The following is a 15,500-nucleotide window of genomic DNA, read 5'->3' as shown; positions in this document are numbered from 1 at the left end:
TTCCTATCTGAAAAGTCCTACTTGTTATGGGCAGTGTGAGGATTATGTAAGCTATAGAGCGCATTAAGCATAATCCTCTTCCCCATAGGGAATCACCGGAAGTCTTTCTACTCTTCTGTGAGATGGGGCTTGAACCCTCTCTCTTCTTCTCTTTCCCTCTCTCTCTTCTTCTCCTCCTGGGGCTTAGCCTCAAGGGCATGTGCTCAGCCATTTTAGGGGGGAGGCTAACTGGCCTTAAAACATGCGTTTTCACGAGAATCCTAGGCAGTGAAACTTCACTGTGGATTAGCAGGAAGAAGAGAGGAAAGAAATGAGAGGAAACCGTACTTCATTATTCTGCGGCGGAAGATGGTGTTCATGGGGTTAAAATGCACTGGCTTTGGAGTCACATAGACTTACCTGGGCTTGGTTGGCTGCTTGGCCAGGGGCCTTGGGCAAATGATTCGATCTCTGTGAGCCTCATTTTCATCATCTCTGAAATGGAGAGAATATTAAATGGTGACAATACACACCTGCCAGGGTTGTGAAGATTTAATGAGATGCTGTATGAGCACATACTGGGTGGTGCTGTTAACTCTTTGTAGTGGAAATTACACCTTCTGGGGTGGGCATGGGTCATCATTCTGCTCATCCATGAACACCAACTTCTCCTCTTAGGAAGTCTTATGGGGAAATTGTTGGTTGTGATGATTGTTAAGAGTTGCTTCCAGTTTTTTTTGTTTTTGTTTTTTTTTTTTGCTTCCAGTTCTTTTGTCACATCAAGACCCTAAGGCGATTTCCCTTTTTAGTCTGTTGCCCCTTGTGGTGCATTGAGATGGGGAGTAATGCTTGAAATAGGAGGTTGGTAAAGAGCTCAGCTTCATGTTCTGAGGTATTGGAGTCAGAAATGAAGGGTGGAGAAATGCTTTTAGGGCCTCCATGGAGGTCCCAGAGGTTCCCATGTCGACGCCATTAATAGACTTTGTTTCTGCTTGCTGGTCTCCTACCGCACAACCTAGAGTCTCTCTCTCTCTTTATCTCCTTCTTTCTCTCTTCTCTCCCCTCCTCTCCACCTATCCTCATCCTGGACTCTTCCTCTGTCAGCAAAGAGATTGCATCTGTTCCTACTTTGATGTCCAAGGACAGCTTTGGGGAAAGGAGCCTGTTCTCACGTCCCGGCTCTTGTTCCAGCCATGGGCAGGAACATGTACCAGCAAGTATCCCCAACCAACTGGAGCAACCAGACCCAGGACTAACATTCCTGGAGAGCCTCTATGGGTACTATTATTATTCCATTTTGCCAATGAAGATGCTGAGGCACTGAGAGGTTAACTTACCTAAAGTCATATAGCCAGTGTGTGAGCCCAGGCAATCTGACGGGAGAGCCGTGCTCTTCCATTACTCTGACCTTTCCTCATTGCCACCCACCCTGGATACTAAGGAGATTTGGAGGCCCTGAGGCCTAAAATATCTGGTGCCCATTATATGCAATTGAATTTTGGCAGCAATGACCTTAACCAAATAATTCTCAGACCTTCAGTCAGCACATCCACACAAGAAACAAGATGGCAGCTGCAGCACAGGTCTCTGAAGAGCTGTGGAGTAACTGCCTACTGGTGGACTGATTCTTGCAGGGAGCACCACAGCAGCTGTCATGGGCACTGTGCTGTGAGAGGATGCAGCCCCTAGTTCCAACTGTCTTCTCACAGGCAGCCACTCTCCATCGCATGTAGCTGAAAGTATAAAACCAACTTCCCCTGAGTGCCATGACCCTTGGGGCTGGGTGTGTGGGTGCTCATCTGCATACCTCTTTTCAGGGGGCAGGGGTGTGGTGGGCAGGACAACAGTTTATTTATTGATAAATAAATTGAGGGCACAGTGTCTTTTGGTCACCTGCTCCAAGGCTGCTTTCTCCTGCAGCGGCACTCCTGGAAAACCCAGGTTGGCAAGAACTGAGGGTATGGAGCCAGGAGAGGAAAGGGAAGGGGAGTTCATGGGAGCCAGAGATAAGGCAGTCTGAGGGGAGGTGGGGCTCATAGTGGCAAAGGTGAAGCAAGGTCAGAGGTGAGGGGAGGCTTGACAGGAGGGGTCGAAGGTAAATGGGGACTTATGGGGTTCATGGAGGAGGTCAAAGGTGGAGGAGAGGTTGGAGTGAAGGAAGGCTCATGGGGTTAAAGGTGTGGGGTGGGGGCACCTGTGGCTCAGTGGTTGAGCATCTGTCTTTGACTCAGAGTGTGATCCCGGGGTTCTGGGATGGAGTTCCGCATCAGGCTCCTCACAGGGAGCCTGCTTCTCCCTCTGCCTATGTCTCTGCCTCTCCCTGTGTCTGTCATGAATAAATAAATAAAATCTTAAAAAAAAAAAAAAAAGAGGTGGGGGTTGCTAGGCTACCAGTGAAGCAGGGCTCGGGAAGGGTGCATGTGTCCAAGTTAGAAGAGCTCAAGGGGGTCAGACATAGGAGGAAGGCTCAGTGATCAGTGAGATGAAGTGAGGTTCATGGGCTCAGACAGGAAGAGAACTGGGGCTCCCCAGGGGTGAGGGGCAGGGGTCAGTCGCTTAGCAGGAGGGCATGCACAGAGGTGAGGGGGCCGCCCTAGACCACCTCCCCCTTGGCTTCCTCCTCCTGCCTGGACTCAGACACCAGGTGGCTCACGTTGCTCTGGGCATCGTGAACTCCAGCTCCAAGCCCTCGCCAACCAAAAACCAGTGCAGGCAGGCCTTGTGCTGGACTGTGGCTGCGAACTTCTAGGAGATGCTTAGGGACAACTCCTACAGGCCATGGGGAGGCCACGTGGGATGTCCCCCATGACTGACTCCGTGCTGTTGGGGATCTGCCCGACCAAGTGGCTGCTATACTGGCTCTGCATGCCCAGCATCTGCCCGTGTGTGCGTGTGTCATCCAATATGGTGGCCACCAACCACATGAAATGCGGCACCTGAATTCTAGGAACTGAATTTAAAATTTTATTTCATATGAACTAATGTACATGAATTAAGTGCTAACTGCATGGGAGAGGGCAGGTTTGTAACCTTTCTGTAAAGGTACTCCTGGAGGTCAGGAACCAGATAGAAGTGGTGGTTAGGGAAGGTCAGGAGGAGAACTGCCATTTGGGGTCTTCAGCGGTCAACCACAGTGGTTAAAATATGTGTCATCCTAGAAAGAATATAGGCACTAAAGACAGATAGGCCTGGGTTTGAATATTGGCTCTTCCATTTATTAATTGTATGACCTCAGGCAAGTTTCCTGTAAACATTTAGAGTCTCAGATTCATTGTCTTTAAGAGGGAAGATAATACTTATGAGGTATCTCTTCCTCCATAAGATCTGTAGGGCTTGCTTTGTTCATTCATTCATTCATTCATTCATTCCACAAACATTGATTGAACACCCTCTATGGCCAGACCTCGTGCTGGGCCTACAGGGGAGAACGAAGCCCATAGTGACTTGGTCCTCCTGAGTGTTGTAGGCTAGGGTGGGAAATAGTAAAGTCACCCAGAGAGGATTGCAAGGAATAAATTGGACACGTTTAAAGCACCGATCAGAAATGTTAGCGCCGCCCATTCCCTCTCTTTGGGCGTTGTGCTTCTGTTCTGCTCCGGGTCCCTGCCAGGCCCCAGCCCCCTCTCTGTTTCCTGGCTCCCCATGCAGAAAAGAGACAAAACAGTCTCCATTCTCAGACGGAACTGGATGTATCTCTCACACCGAGACAGCAAACGTGTACGGGATGAGTGCATCCTCATCCCGTCATATCAAGACTTGAAAAGGGCAGAAAACACCCAAGCACTCACCCAGACAGACAGGTTGGGAAGAGGCTCTACCTCCAGGAAGGTCCAATCCAGGAGGTGCTAGAGCTGAGTCCTGTTTTCCCTTCACCTGAGTGGGGTTGAGGGTGGCCAGGGTGTCTCTGGGGACCCAGATGCCAGAGGTCCATGTCCTGGGGGTAATTTAGGATGTGGATGCAGAAATTCTTACCCAACCCTGAAATAGAAGTGCTGAAGAGCTCAGAAGCCAGAGAGGCGGGAAGGAACGGGGTGGTAGGCCTGCCCACCTGCCTGCCCTTCCCTCTCCCTCAGGAGAACGCCAGCTGGAGGGTTATTCTTCCTTCTTCCTGACACATCCTGAGAGATGAGTGTCACTTGACCTCAGGGCACATTCCAGAATGAGGCCACAGCCAAGAATAGGACCCAGGAACCCTGCCACCCATCCTGCCTATATTAATCACACATTCCCAGAGCAGGAGAGAGACTTCAGACTCCTTGAGGAGGTGGGAAAAGGAGGAGGAGGAGGAGGAGGAGGATGAGGAGGATGAAGGAGAGGAAGGAGAGGAGGAGGAGGAGATGGTATCAGGAAGTGGAGTTGGGAAAAAGCAGGGAAGACCCCTCAGAGCCCTGCAGCCTTCCGGTGTGCCTCACGGCCCTTGGTCCCAGACCCTTGGTTCATTCAGCAAATCTCGTGTGAGCCCTGGGGGCTGAGCCCTGCAGACCTCAGGGAGTCGCCCAGGAGGTGCTTCTGGCTTAGGTGATGCAGGTACAGAGACCCCAAGAGTCTTGTTGCCACCTGGGGACAGCAGAGGCTTCCCTGGGGAGCTGAGTCTGGGAGGATGAGTAGGCATAAGGCTGATGTCTCTCACTCAGGAATGTAGGCCATGACTGCTTATGTGTGTGATAGAAATATCATGTCATTTGGCACGGTCATAAGACAGCCCCGGGGTGGCTGACGGGAGGCAGGCTCTTGGGAGATATTTGGGGTCCTGATGGGACTCCACACTGCCCAGCCCAGAGCAGGGTATGTGTGTGTGCGTGTCTGTGTGCATGCACATGTGTGTCATACACTGACAGAGGCCAACTGCCTATGTTCGAGTCTTGGCTCTGTCACATGGCAGCTAGGTGATCTTGGGCAAGTTTCTGGTCCCGTCCAGCCTCAATTTTCCAGCCCACAGAATAGTGTTCTGTCCTGTAGAGTCATGATGCAGACAAGAGATGATGTCTGGTGCCTGTCCCAGAGTGAGTGCCAGCTCAGTGTTGTTGTGATAACAGAACAGTTGGACACTGGGCGCTCCCCCCAAGGAAATCACCATGCGGCTGTCTGTTCTCCCCCTTTCTTCATCAGGTCCCGCCCCTGGTCCCTGCTCTCTGGCCCCACTGTCCGGGGGGTGACATCAGACTATGGAGCAGCTGGCCAGACAATGGAGCAGAGTGTCCTAGGAGGCTGGAGGTGCTAGGGGAGGCAGAGGGTGGAAAAAGCCAAGCTGTCCTGCCCCAGAGGCCTTGGGCTGGTTGGTCCAGAGACAGCCTGCGCCATACCAGGCCTCTGAAGAGGCAAACAGCAATGGACTGGAGTGGGAGGAGGCTGGGGAGGGAGAGCCAACAGATGCAGGAAGGGAAGGAGTGAGTGTCCAGTGTAGACAGGAAGGCAGGTGAGTCTGGCCTCAGACCTGTAGGGGGACTCCATTCCCCGGTGTCCTGGGGCCCAGGCTGGGGCCAAACCTCCCAAACTGGATAACCAGCCTCCCCAAGTTCCCTGGTAACCAGGCCCTGGGAATTCAGCTCACCGTCTACAGAGCACCTGCAGAGGTCAGTTACTGTGTAACACTTAGGCATCAGAGATCAAAGACTCACACTTGGTTTCAAGGACAGAAAAATAAATGCCATGTAGTAGGTTTAAAATTAGAATAGATGCCCATTCCCTAAGTGCCTATGTTTTCTGAACCCCAAATCAGCCTATGCAGGGTGATCCGTCTGAATGTGCTCTGTGAGCAATAGAATAAAATATTTGAAGTTGTATGTTTGAGTCTGTGAAACCCCCGGCCCAGCAGGATGAGGCAAGGGCTTTAAGTCCTGGGGGTCTGTCTTTGGCCAGGCAGTTGCTGAGGGCCAAGAGGGGGGGCAGGGACAGCCATCTGTGCCAGGCTCTGTCTCCTAGGCTTTTCATTATGGCAAGGTTAACAGGGCCAAGCTCCTCAAGTCTCCAGGAAGTGCACATACTACCCTCTGCTTTATAGACGAGGAAGCTGGGGCTCAGAGAGACACCAGGGAAGCGTCAGAGCCCAGATTCAGACCTAGGTTGGTCTGGCTGCACCAGCGGGGCTTTCTCTGAAGTGGGACAGGGACCCCAGGTCTTGGGCTATGAGTATGCTGTGAGCTGGTGAGAAGGAGCCTTGAAATCGGTTTCCCCTGAATGTCACACCTCCACCAGGCAGCCATGGGGCTCAGGCCCCGTGTCTGTGCAAGAAGGGAGATGACAGGTCTAGCAGGTGGACACTTGGCCCTCAGGCTCTAAGGTAATGTGTTACTTATTGGGACACCTCAGCCTAGAAGCAGGTGCAAAAGAATGTCCCCAAGTCCCTAAGGGTGGGTGAGGAGCTGAGTCCTCACCTTCCTGGTTCCCTGACCCACACAGGGAGGGGCCTGTGGCTAGTACATACTTTCCTGGTGGCTAAGTGTGATGCTCAGCATTTTCCCAAAGGTGACTTGAGATGCTCCTACTCCTCTAGAATGGGAGGAACTTGTCTTCCTCATCCTGGCCTCCTCCAACAGAGTGAGCGAGAGAGAGCATGAGCAGGGGCAGAGGGAGAGGGAGAAGCAGACTTCCCTACTGAGCAGGAAGCCCGATGCAGGGCTCGATCCCAGGACCCTGAGACCATGACCTGACTCAAAGGCAGACGCTTAACTGAGTCACCCAGGTGCCCCTGGTCCCCTTCTTCTTGCAGGAATTATGTTTAAGCAGGGATTGGCTAGACTGGGCTGGGCTGGGTGGGGCTGGGTGGGGATTCCTCCTTGGGGCTATGGCCCTGAAAGACCCAGGGAAGTGGACAGGAGTTAGGTGTCTCTTGAGCTTGGCTGGCTTGCAGCCTGAGGGACAGACAAGCTGTGGGGCATGCCACCGCCACGGGCTCCTGAACACATACCCAGGGACAGGAAATAGTCCCAAGTACCTGAGAGTAAAGGTGCTGTTATCCCCATCATGAGAACTGAGCACATGACTGAGGGTTTTGGGACCAGGCCTCACCCAGGCCCATAGGGAGCTTTGGCTGAGTGTCCTGCCTCTTCCTGCCCTATTCATGTCTCTTCCACTTTTGTGCTTCTAAATACGACACCATCAGTGCCAGGGTCTGGAGTCTGCCCCTGGCCCGCCATGCTATCGTGATGGGCAGGGAGCCTGAAACCTAAGTTAGAACATCTGGGCCTACTTCCCCCATCTTCCTGCCCTCTGAGTTCTTGGGTAAGTCACCTGGCCTCTCTGGCCAAAGCCTTCCTGAGCTGTGGGGAGCACCCAGTTAAGGAAGCTCAGAACTCCAAAGTGGAGCGAATGTTAGTGTCCCTCCATCACCCAAATATGGTCCCATTGGCCAGACATCCCTCCTGCAAGGTCACCAGAGCAAATGACACCACTGCCCCCTCCCCCACACTAAACCAAAGAAATCACAGATGAAGGGCTGTTGATACTATGAACTTTTAATCGGTATCTTCCTCCCTACATTTGAGGAAGAAACAAGGATGCCCCACAATGACCTTCTTCAGCTTTGGGGGGGCCCGGACAGAATGAAGGGCTGAGGAGGAAAGGGGGGCAGATGTAGAGCTGACAGTGGCTTTCCCAAGTCCTTTATCTAGTATGTGTGTGTGGGGGGGGAGTGGGGGGGGGTGGCTGCACCTGCACAGAAACGAGAAGTCACCAACAAGCTGCCGCAACCCCAAATCTGCCCTCCCTGCTCTCGCCTGGAGCCGCCCTCAGGGCCCTGCAGCTCCCAAGGCCACCACCAGATGGAAGCATCGAGCAACATTCCTTTTCCTTCCCAAGCCTGACTCCCCTCCTCCCTCCTTTCTTTCAGGGAGCTTCCCACCCCAATCCTGACTTTCCCTTTATTTCCCTTCCCACCAAAACAGATCCTGGGGCTTCTATCTGCTTTCTGTCCAAGGAAGCCAGTGGCAGTTGAAAGCACCCTGTCCTTCAAATGGGACCATTTGACAGCTGGGAGGGCCAGCCATGGGTCTGCTTCTGGGGGCCCTGGGGAGGCCGGGGGGACTCTGGGGTCTGGACATTCCCATCAGTCACCAGGAGCTGGGCAGTGACTAATATCTCTCTGTGTCCTAGCGCCTGGCTCCCGGTACGTGTTCCGAAAATGTCCCTTGAGTCAGACTGAGCAGAGCTAAATTAATAAATTGACAATCAATGAACCAATCAATAAAGCCAAGGAGAAGCATGAAAACTGTATATTCTGCTGGTGCCATGGTGGCCTCAGAGTCCACAGAGCCAATTTGACCGAAGCACAGGCTCACCACCACCTCAGGGCAAGTTGCATGCTTTCTCTCCCCACCTACCCTTTTGGCAAACAGATTCATTCCATGATTCCCGTGACCACGCAGTCGCCATCTCTGGAAGCCCGGCTGGGCGCTGGCTGTGGGCCGACCAGCAAAGAGAAGGTCATAACGCCCAGGCTGACTGGTCATCAGGAATAGCTTCCAGGTGTCTACTGGCTTCTCCCTTTGTCCCCTTCAGCTAAAGAAGATACAGACCCCTGATTGAACCCAAAGACTAGAAGTTGATCTAAGAGCCTCTGGTGGATTTTTTCTGATGCACTGATTGCTGTTTCCCTGCTGGCCCAAGACTGTCTAACCTGCCCTTGCCCAGTTTGTGGACTGAGAGGCGTGAGGGGTGGATAGGTAGATGAGGGCGGGGGAGGGGGCTGGGGAGGGGCGGGGGTCGGGGGGCTTCAGTGCAAGCCGAGAAACTCCTTGAGGACGTCGCAGGTCTTCTTGTGCATGACCTCGCGCAGCTTCCTGACCCGCCGGCTGCTGGACGCCCCCACGAAGCTGTCGGGCCGCAGCATGGCCATGCCACCATCCACCTCACCCATGATGATGAGCGGAGTCTCGCCCACCGTCACATTGGGGCAGGGGCAGGTCCAGTCCACGTGGAGCAGGGTGACTTCCAGCGGCTCCTGGCCCAGGAACTTGAGGCCCATCTTCTCATCCTTGAGGACCTCGTCCACGGTCACCAGGGCGCGACCCGAGTCGGGCTCCTCGGTCAGCTCAGACACGCGGCCCAAGATGACAAAGTCGCTCCGACAGAAGCTGGTGACGAGCTTCTGCCTTGGCTTGCAGGCCCGGCAGCGCTGGTTCCCCCGAGGGAAGGGGCAGGACTCCTCGCAGGCCTCGCGGCTCTCAAAGTTGTTGCTGTTGCCCTCGCAGCCGCCGTAGACGAAGGACTGGCACTGGCCGCTCTGGCTGTTGTAAGCCCAGCGAGGGGCGTAGGCCTTGCAGGGCCCCTGCAGGGCGGGCAGGCTGCACACGGCCAGCGGCCCGCTCATGCAGGCCAGCATGCAGGCCTCATAGGTCTCAAAGTGGTTCCGGTTGCGGTGGCAGTGGCCGAAGGTGAAGGTGAGGCAGTTGTTGGCCTGCGCGTCGAAGTGCCAGCGGGTCTGCTCCTCGCCGCAGTCCTCGCTGTCGGGGGGCTTCAGGCACTCGGCCGCGGGGAAGGCCGTGCCGTTGGGGCCGCTCTCCAAGGTGGTCGCAGCCTGACCCCCCCTGACCACTGACAGTGGGAAGTCGGCACGCAGGACCCCGCCAGCATTCCGGGCTGTGCACGTATAGATGCCAGTGTCCTGGGGCTGGGCGTTGTAGATGACCAGCTGGGCGATGTTGGTGACCACCACGTTGCCCCGCACGTGGTTTGGCCGCATGACCACGTTCTCCCGATCTTCCAGCTGCTTCTCCCAGGTGATCTCAGGCCGGGGCCGGCCCACCACATCACAGAGGAAGCTCACCGTCTCACCCACGGTGACCGACTGGTGCACAGGGTGGTTGAGCAGAGCGGGGGCCACCGTATCCATCCCGGGGGTCTCTGGGGAGGCGGTGGTGGGGCGCGCTGTGGTCTCAGGTGGCGGGGGACTGGTGTGTGGCCAGGTGAAGTGATAGCGGCAGGTGACGACGGCCAGCGTGATGCCCTTAGAGCAGGCCTCAGCATCCATGTAGCAACGGTTATAGTAGGTGAGGCCGTCGGAGGCGCACGTGAAGCTGGGCTCCTTCTCACAGCGATCTTTACACTTACACACGGGCTGGCCGTCCCAGATGTCACACTCGGAGCCCTGCTGCAGACACATGAAGTGGTCGCAGGTGGCCTCCTTGGGCATGCCCACAGGGCCCTTCTTCCCTTTCACGTCCATGTACCGGGCGGCCACACAGCTCTTGGTCCCACACACGTTGGGGCAGCACTTCTCATAGGTCTCGCACTCCTGCAGGGAGCAAGATCAAGAGGCCTGAGCGAGGCTCCCCGCCCCCACCCCCACAGCTTCTGAGGAAGGGAACTGAGCTCCCCACCTACCGGGAGCCCCACATCCAGATGGTGATGGGAGCTAGCGGACCCGTAGCCGCTGTCACTTACCAGGCCTTCTTGTGAGAACGTTTGTACCTGTCAACTTCCCTCCTGCTCATCATGGGCCTGTGAGGTGGGCACAGCTATTATCCTCACTTCACAGGTAGTGGTAACTGAGGCACAGAGAGATCAGGTAACTTGACTTGCCCAGGGTCACAGAGCTGTGAGAAGAGGCAGGCCACCTACCTCTGAGAGGGGAAGTTCTCTGACTACCATGTTACAGACGAAAATGCAGACTCAGAAAAGTGATGCCCACGTCCAGAGACTAGGCAAGTGGCAGAAAAGGGCTTCAAGCTCCAGGTAGATGGGATTCTGAAAGGAGATCGTGTCTTCCACATCATAGGGTTACCACAAAGGAGGTCTAGGTTGGAACAAATGAGCCTGCCTTTCTGTCTCTTTTCCACTGGGGTGAGGATGCCCTGGCCGAATTGAAGAGGTCACACCAAAGCCTAAGGAGGAAAAATCGGACACCTCTGGCACAGATGCTCAAGGCGGCCACGGGAACGCGTTCCCACGCATCGGGAACGGCAGCTCTGTGGAGGGGGCACAGGCCCGGGGATGCCAGGTCTACCTCGGAGGGCTGTGCCAGGCGCAGGTGCTCAGCTCTGACGTGTGGGACAAATCAACAAGGGAAACAGCCCCCCCTTGGGTGGCAAGGGTCAGCAAAGCCGTCAGCGAGGACTTACTAGGGCTGTAATCCCCCCTTGATTCGCTGTGGAGCCACGTAAGGCATTAGTTTAATTCCTCGAAATTAGCAACATGCTCTGGGGCCGACACAAACAAGGATTTCACGTGGTGTTTTCGACAATAACACCTCGTCCCCACTGGGCAGGCGGGCAGCGCTCCTAATCCTCCGCCCTGGTAGTAGCTCTGGGAATTACCCCCACTAGGGCTGGCCTCTTGTGGTTCCGACTTTTATTTCAGCCTCTTTGACATTCCACATCAGCTAAGAGGGGGAGATATCCCCCACCCGAGCTGTGTGGAGCCTGCCTGCTTGACTTGTTTACTGTTTTCCCCCTCTCAGCTCAGAATGGGGACTTTGTTTCGCAGTCCTTGCTTGGCATAGGCTCTAGGCCACACCAGGGGAGGCTTTGGGACAGGGATGGGCAGATCTCGGAGCTGGGGGTCTGAGGGTGAGAAACCCAGTGGGGGGTGGAGGGCGGGAGGGACTGAGTGTGGATAGGAGCATCCACTCTTGGGCCCAAGGTTCATAAAATTCCTTTAAGAGACTGGCCCGGGAAGCTCCTTTAGGACCCTAAAGTCCATGAAAGTTCCAGTCCCCAGAAACCTGGGGAAGGTATCTCTGGGCACAGGAAACCTAGAAGGACCCCTTAGAACAGTTTTGGCTTTGAGGGCCCAGAATACACACGTAGGCAAATGAGTCCCTCGCCCCACACAGGTACCTTTTCCCCAACACACACAGAATCAGCCAGAGTCTCGCTGTCCCATGCTGCACCTGATTTATCAGGCCAGCCTGTGCTAGTGGAATAGATTTCACTGCCAATGTAGCCAATGAGCCTCTGACCTCAGCTGAATGGGAATTCTCTGCACCTTCCCACTCCTTATCTTCCCTTTCCTCAGCACCACCATTGCTCACTCACAGCATCTGGCCTGAGAGGTCTGACAGTTGTGCCCCAGACACCATGGGGCAGAGACCGCTCTCTGCAGGGCAATCTTGGGCTTTTCTGTAGACTATATGCGTTTGGCAAATGGAGTATCTCTCATATTCCCTGGTGATGCCCAGCCCAGTCCAGCCCTGGGCCCTAGGAATTGGGCAGCCTTCTGCCCAGGCAGGTGCTAGGTACCAGTCGGCTCTTCTTCATCCCCTGTGGGGAGCAGCAGGAACAGCCCTTGGACTCGGGATCTGGGAAAGAACTGTCCTTAGCACCAGGCCTGCCCTTTGCCCCAGCTGCTCTAATGAGAGCAGAAGGGAGGACAGAGGAATATGGCAGATTGAAACTGAGTCCACTTTCCCTCCCAGGGACAACCAGAGAGTCTATCCAGAGCTATTCCTGCTCACTCTCCCCATCAGGCTGGCCTGACCTCAGGGTCAGGGTGTGAACCCCTGGGGAGGTGGCCTGGAGGCCTCAGCTATGTCAGAGAGACACAGGTGTCAAGCCCACATTCCCGTCCCTGGCTGTGGGAACTTGGGCTGCTTGCTGCACTGTCCTGAGTGTCTGCTCTCACCTGTCGATGGGGGGCTGAAAGGCTGTGCCTGTCCACGCGATGTGCTTGGCCTAGTGCTGGCTCAGAGGAGCCCTTGGCAAACCTGAAACCAGGAATCCCAGGATTCCCCATCCCTGATGAACTTGGACATCACACCCACCTCTTCCTCTGGGCTCGGACTTGGACAGGCATCACGCCCTATTTATCTCCATGAGGCCTGGGGCCCAACTTCCTTCACGTTCCCAACTTCCCACCTTTCCTATGGGGGGCCCCTGAGTCTCCCCACCCCACGGCTCCCACTCACCCTCACTAACACACTCACGTGGTCCATGTCAGTCTTCTGGATTCTCACTCACCTGGTCTGTCTCACACTCCCGCTTGCAGGTGCTCTGGGCATCCACCCAGAGGTTGGGGTTCATGTCGTTGGGGCAGATGCCAGCATGGGAATAGCGGATGGGCGGCAGTGTCAGGCCTCTCGGGGGCACCCCGAGCAGCAGCAGCAGCAGCACTACCACCTGCGCCCAGCGGGACCAGAGCCGGCAGCAGCACCCCGGGGCCCACATGGTGTGGTCTGCGGTGGCTAGAGCCCTCCCCTGCAACGAGGCCAGGGGCTGGGGCCCACCAGGGCCGCCTCCTCCTCTGGGCTGCAGACACCTGCCCTCCCCACCCCAGCGGGCTTCCTCGCTGCTGCCGCCGCCGCCGCCTCCACCAAGTCAGTGGAGCCCGCTGGGCTGTGCGGCTTCAGATAAAGGGAAGGTCTCTGCAAGGAAACTCCCTCTCCTGAGTGTGCAGGGAGAGGAGCCCGCAGCAGGGGCCCGAGCCTGGATTTATATCCTGGGCGCGCCACCCGAGTGGGAGCGAGCGAGCTAACCTGATGCCTGTCACAGGCAGGCTGCTGGCTCCTCTGTCCCGTGGCCGATCACAGACTTGTTGCAGAAGGGAAAAAAAAAGCTGGAAGCGGTTTAGGCGGCGTATCTGGCACGGTGGGACACCTGCTTGTTTTTGACTCCAGGAGGCCTTTAACCCCTTCAAGGGCCAGAAATGGCATGTGCTTTGGGGGGAGCTGGCTCCGGGACACGCAAGCTCACTGTAAAGGAGTGGTTTGTTTCCCTTTCCCCCACCTCCCCGGGGCCGGGCCCCCTCCTCCGCGTGGCCACCTCCGAAGAACACACGATCGCTTGTTACAGGAGGGACCTGCAGCCGCAGAGTTAGCATCGCCTGGCCCGATAGTACATTTGAGAGCAAATGACGTGGAAAAACAACAAGTTCACGGCCATTCCAGGGCGGGCCTGAGCAGCAGCGCCTGCTGTGTAAGCTGCCTCCTGCCCCCGCACCGGGTCCCTCTGCGGGGGGTGCGCGCGGACAGCTCCCTATCTCTCGGGGGGCCGGGCAGTTCGCGTCTCAAGTTCCAACTTCGGTGAATTTTCCCCAAATCATTCCAGAGACACATACCAGATATGCTCCGGCTCCCCCGGCTCCCCCAGCTGCCGGGACGTATCACATTCCTCGCTCCTCGACTGACACACTCGGCGGCTCCAAGAAAACCTACGGGGTAAGTGTCTCAGGACGGCGCTGGGCAGCAGCCGGTCTCCCTGATGACCACTCGGGCCCGGGGCTCCTGAGCTCTCTCATGTGTCTGGGATTCCCCCACTTTTACAAAGGAAATGTTTCGGGCCAGAGAGGGCCAGGGACTCGCCTAAGGTCAGCCACCGCCGATGGGCGTAATAGTACTAAACACTAATATTTATGGGGCTCTCAGTTTGTGCCAGGCTCTCTATATGCATCACGACACTGCATCCTCAGGACCAACTACCTTCGTGGCAGATCGGAGGAGAAGACACCCAGAGAGGCTAAGCAACTCACCCTCGGTCGCACAGCTATGGGATGCCACGTTAAGACGGGAAATGGGGACGCCAGCTTGCAGGATGTGGGCAGAGGCCTTTGGGAACCACTCCTTGCCCACCTGGCTGTCAGAACTGCTGTCGAGGTACAGCTTCGACTCTGGTTTTTACAGGGGGGACAAGAAGTTTGTGGAAAGATCAGATGCTATATTGGTGGAGAGGGCAGGGAAAGAGTTGAAAGCTGCGGGTGGGGGGGTAGCATTTCTGCCCCCTATGGCAGGAAACATCAGGTGCCTCCAACACCATCGAAAAGTGAGCTTCCTAAATGTGTTTGCATGGGTCACTTGACCCCCAGAGGGTGTGAGGGAGGGGGGACACAGATCCCCAGAAGAGATGGGTACCTCCGAAAGGCCAAACTGCAAAGATTTGAGGAGCAGTGACCGATCTGCTGCGTCCCAGGGATAGGAGATGGTGTAGGCTGAGCCCACTTCAGAGCCAGAGGAGACTTGGGAGGTCCCCAGCAGGGCTCTCATTTCTGAGGTGGGGAAACTGAGTCCTGAACCCAGGCCCCCACTTTTCCAGGTCTTCTGTCCCCTTGAGGGCTACGGTTTGCCATCTCATTCGACTGTAAAAAGGCAGCATAATGCTTCTCTCCACCTTGCAGATTTTTCCTCGAGGGGTGTTGTGTCGCCTTCTCCCAGCCCCATGCCAATTCTCTCCCCGTTGTGTGGGTCATTCTGCAAGATCTGTCTTTTCTGCTTATGTCACAGAGCTAATGAAGGGTGTCAGATCCTAATCCCCTAAATTATTGGAATAAACTTCCCTCCGAGGCCAGGCCCGGTAATGAAGCCAGACAGCGGGCGACGCCGGCTGCTTTGAATTCCCTGTAATTTCATAAACCCGTGCTCCAGCTGCTCGGAGCCGGCCTCAGCCCCGCACTTGATGAGTGCAGTTTGCGCAGCCTCCTTTGAAATCACAAAGGGGAATGGATGGTGACACATTTCTAAGCAGGACTTAGAAAAACTGTCACAGCCCTGTTACATGAAAACAAATATCCAGGGAGAGGAGGCTGATCTCTGGGGAGTCACCTGAGACCACTGGAGGTGATGGGAGAGCCTGGGGCAGACAGAGCAGAGGAGGCGG

At 55.6% G+C, this 15,500-nt stretch overlaps 1 protein-coding gene and 1 long non-coding RNA gene across 3 annotated transcripts; one reads left to right on the top strand and one right to left on the bottom strand.

The window, feature by feature from the left end:
* Positions 1–7,415: 7,415 nt before the first annotated feature.
* WFIKKN2 (WAP, follistatin/kazal, immunoglobulin, kunitz and netrin domain containing 2) lies at positions 7,416–14,023 on the bottom strand. Of its 2 annotated transcripts, XM_035720629.2 has the most exons (3): positions 12,873–12,996; positions 10,360–10,799; positions 7,416–10,210 (listed from the first exon to the last, which is right to left on the bottom strand). In XM_035720629.2, the coding sequence occupies exon 3, from the start codon at positions 10,139–10,141 to the stop codon at positions 8,690–8,692; it is 1,452 nt and encodes a 483-aa protein (XP_035576522.1). In that variant the 5' UTR covers positions 10,142–10,210; positions 10,360–10,799; positions 12,873–12,996; the 3' UTR covers positions 7,416–8,689. The 2 variants fall into 2 exon arrangements, with proteins under 2 accessions (XP_035576522.1, XP_025295475.1); XM_025439690.3 differs by lacking the exon at positions 10,360–10,799 and having other exon boundaries at positions 12,873–14,023.
* On the top strand, positions 13,146–15,237 carry LOC112655007 (uncharacterized). Its single transcript, XR_003133500.3, has 3 exons — positions 13,146–13,826; positions 13,959–14,068; positions 14,276–15,237. It is a non-coding gene; the product is annotated as an uncharacterized LOC112655007 (long non-coding RNA).
* The last annotated feature ends 263 nt before the right edge of the window (positions 15,238–15,500 follow it).

This window comes from Canis lupus, chromosome 9, assembly GCF_003254725.2.
Source record: "Canis lupus dingo isolate Sandy chromosome 9, ASM325472v2, whole genome shotgun sequence".
Lineage (NCBI taxonomy): Eukaryota > Metazoa > Chordata > Mammalia > Carnivora > Canidae > Canis > Canis lupus.
This window is presented reverse-complemented; position numbering and strand designations above follow the sequence as displayed.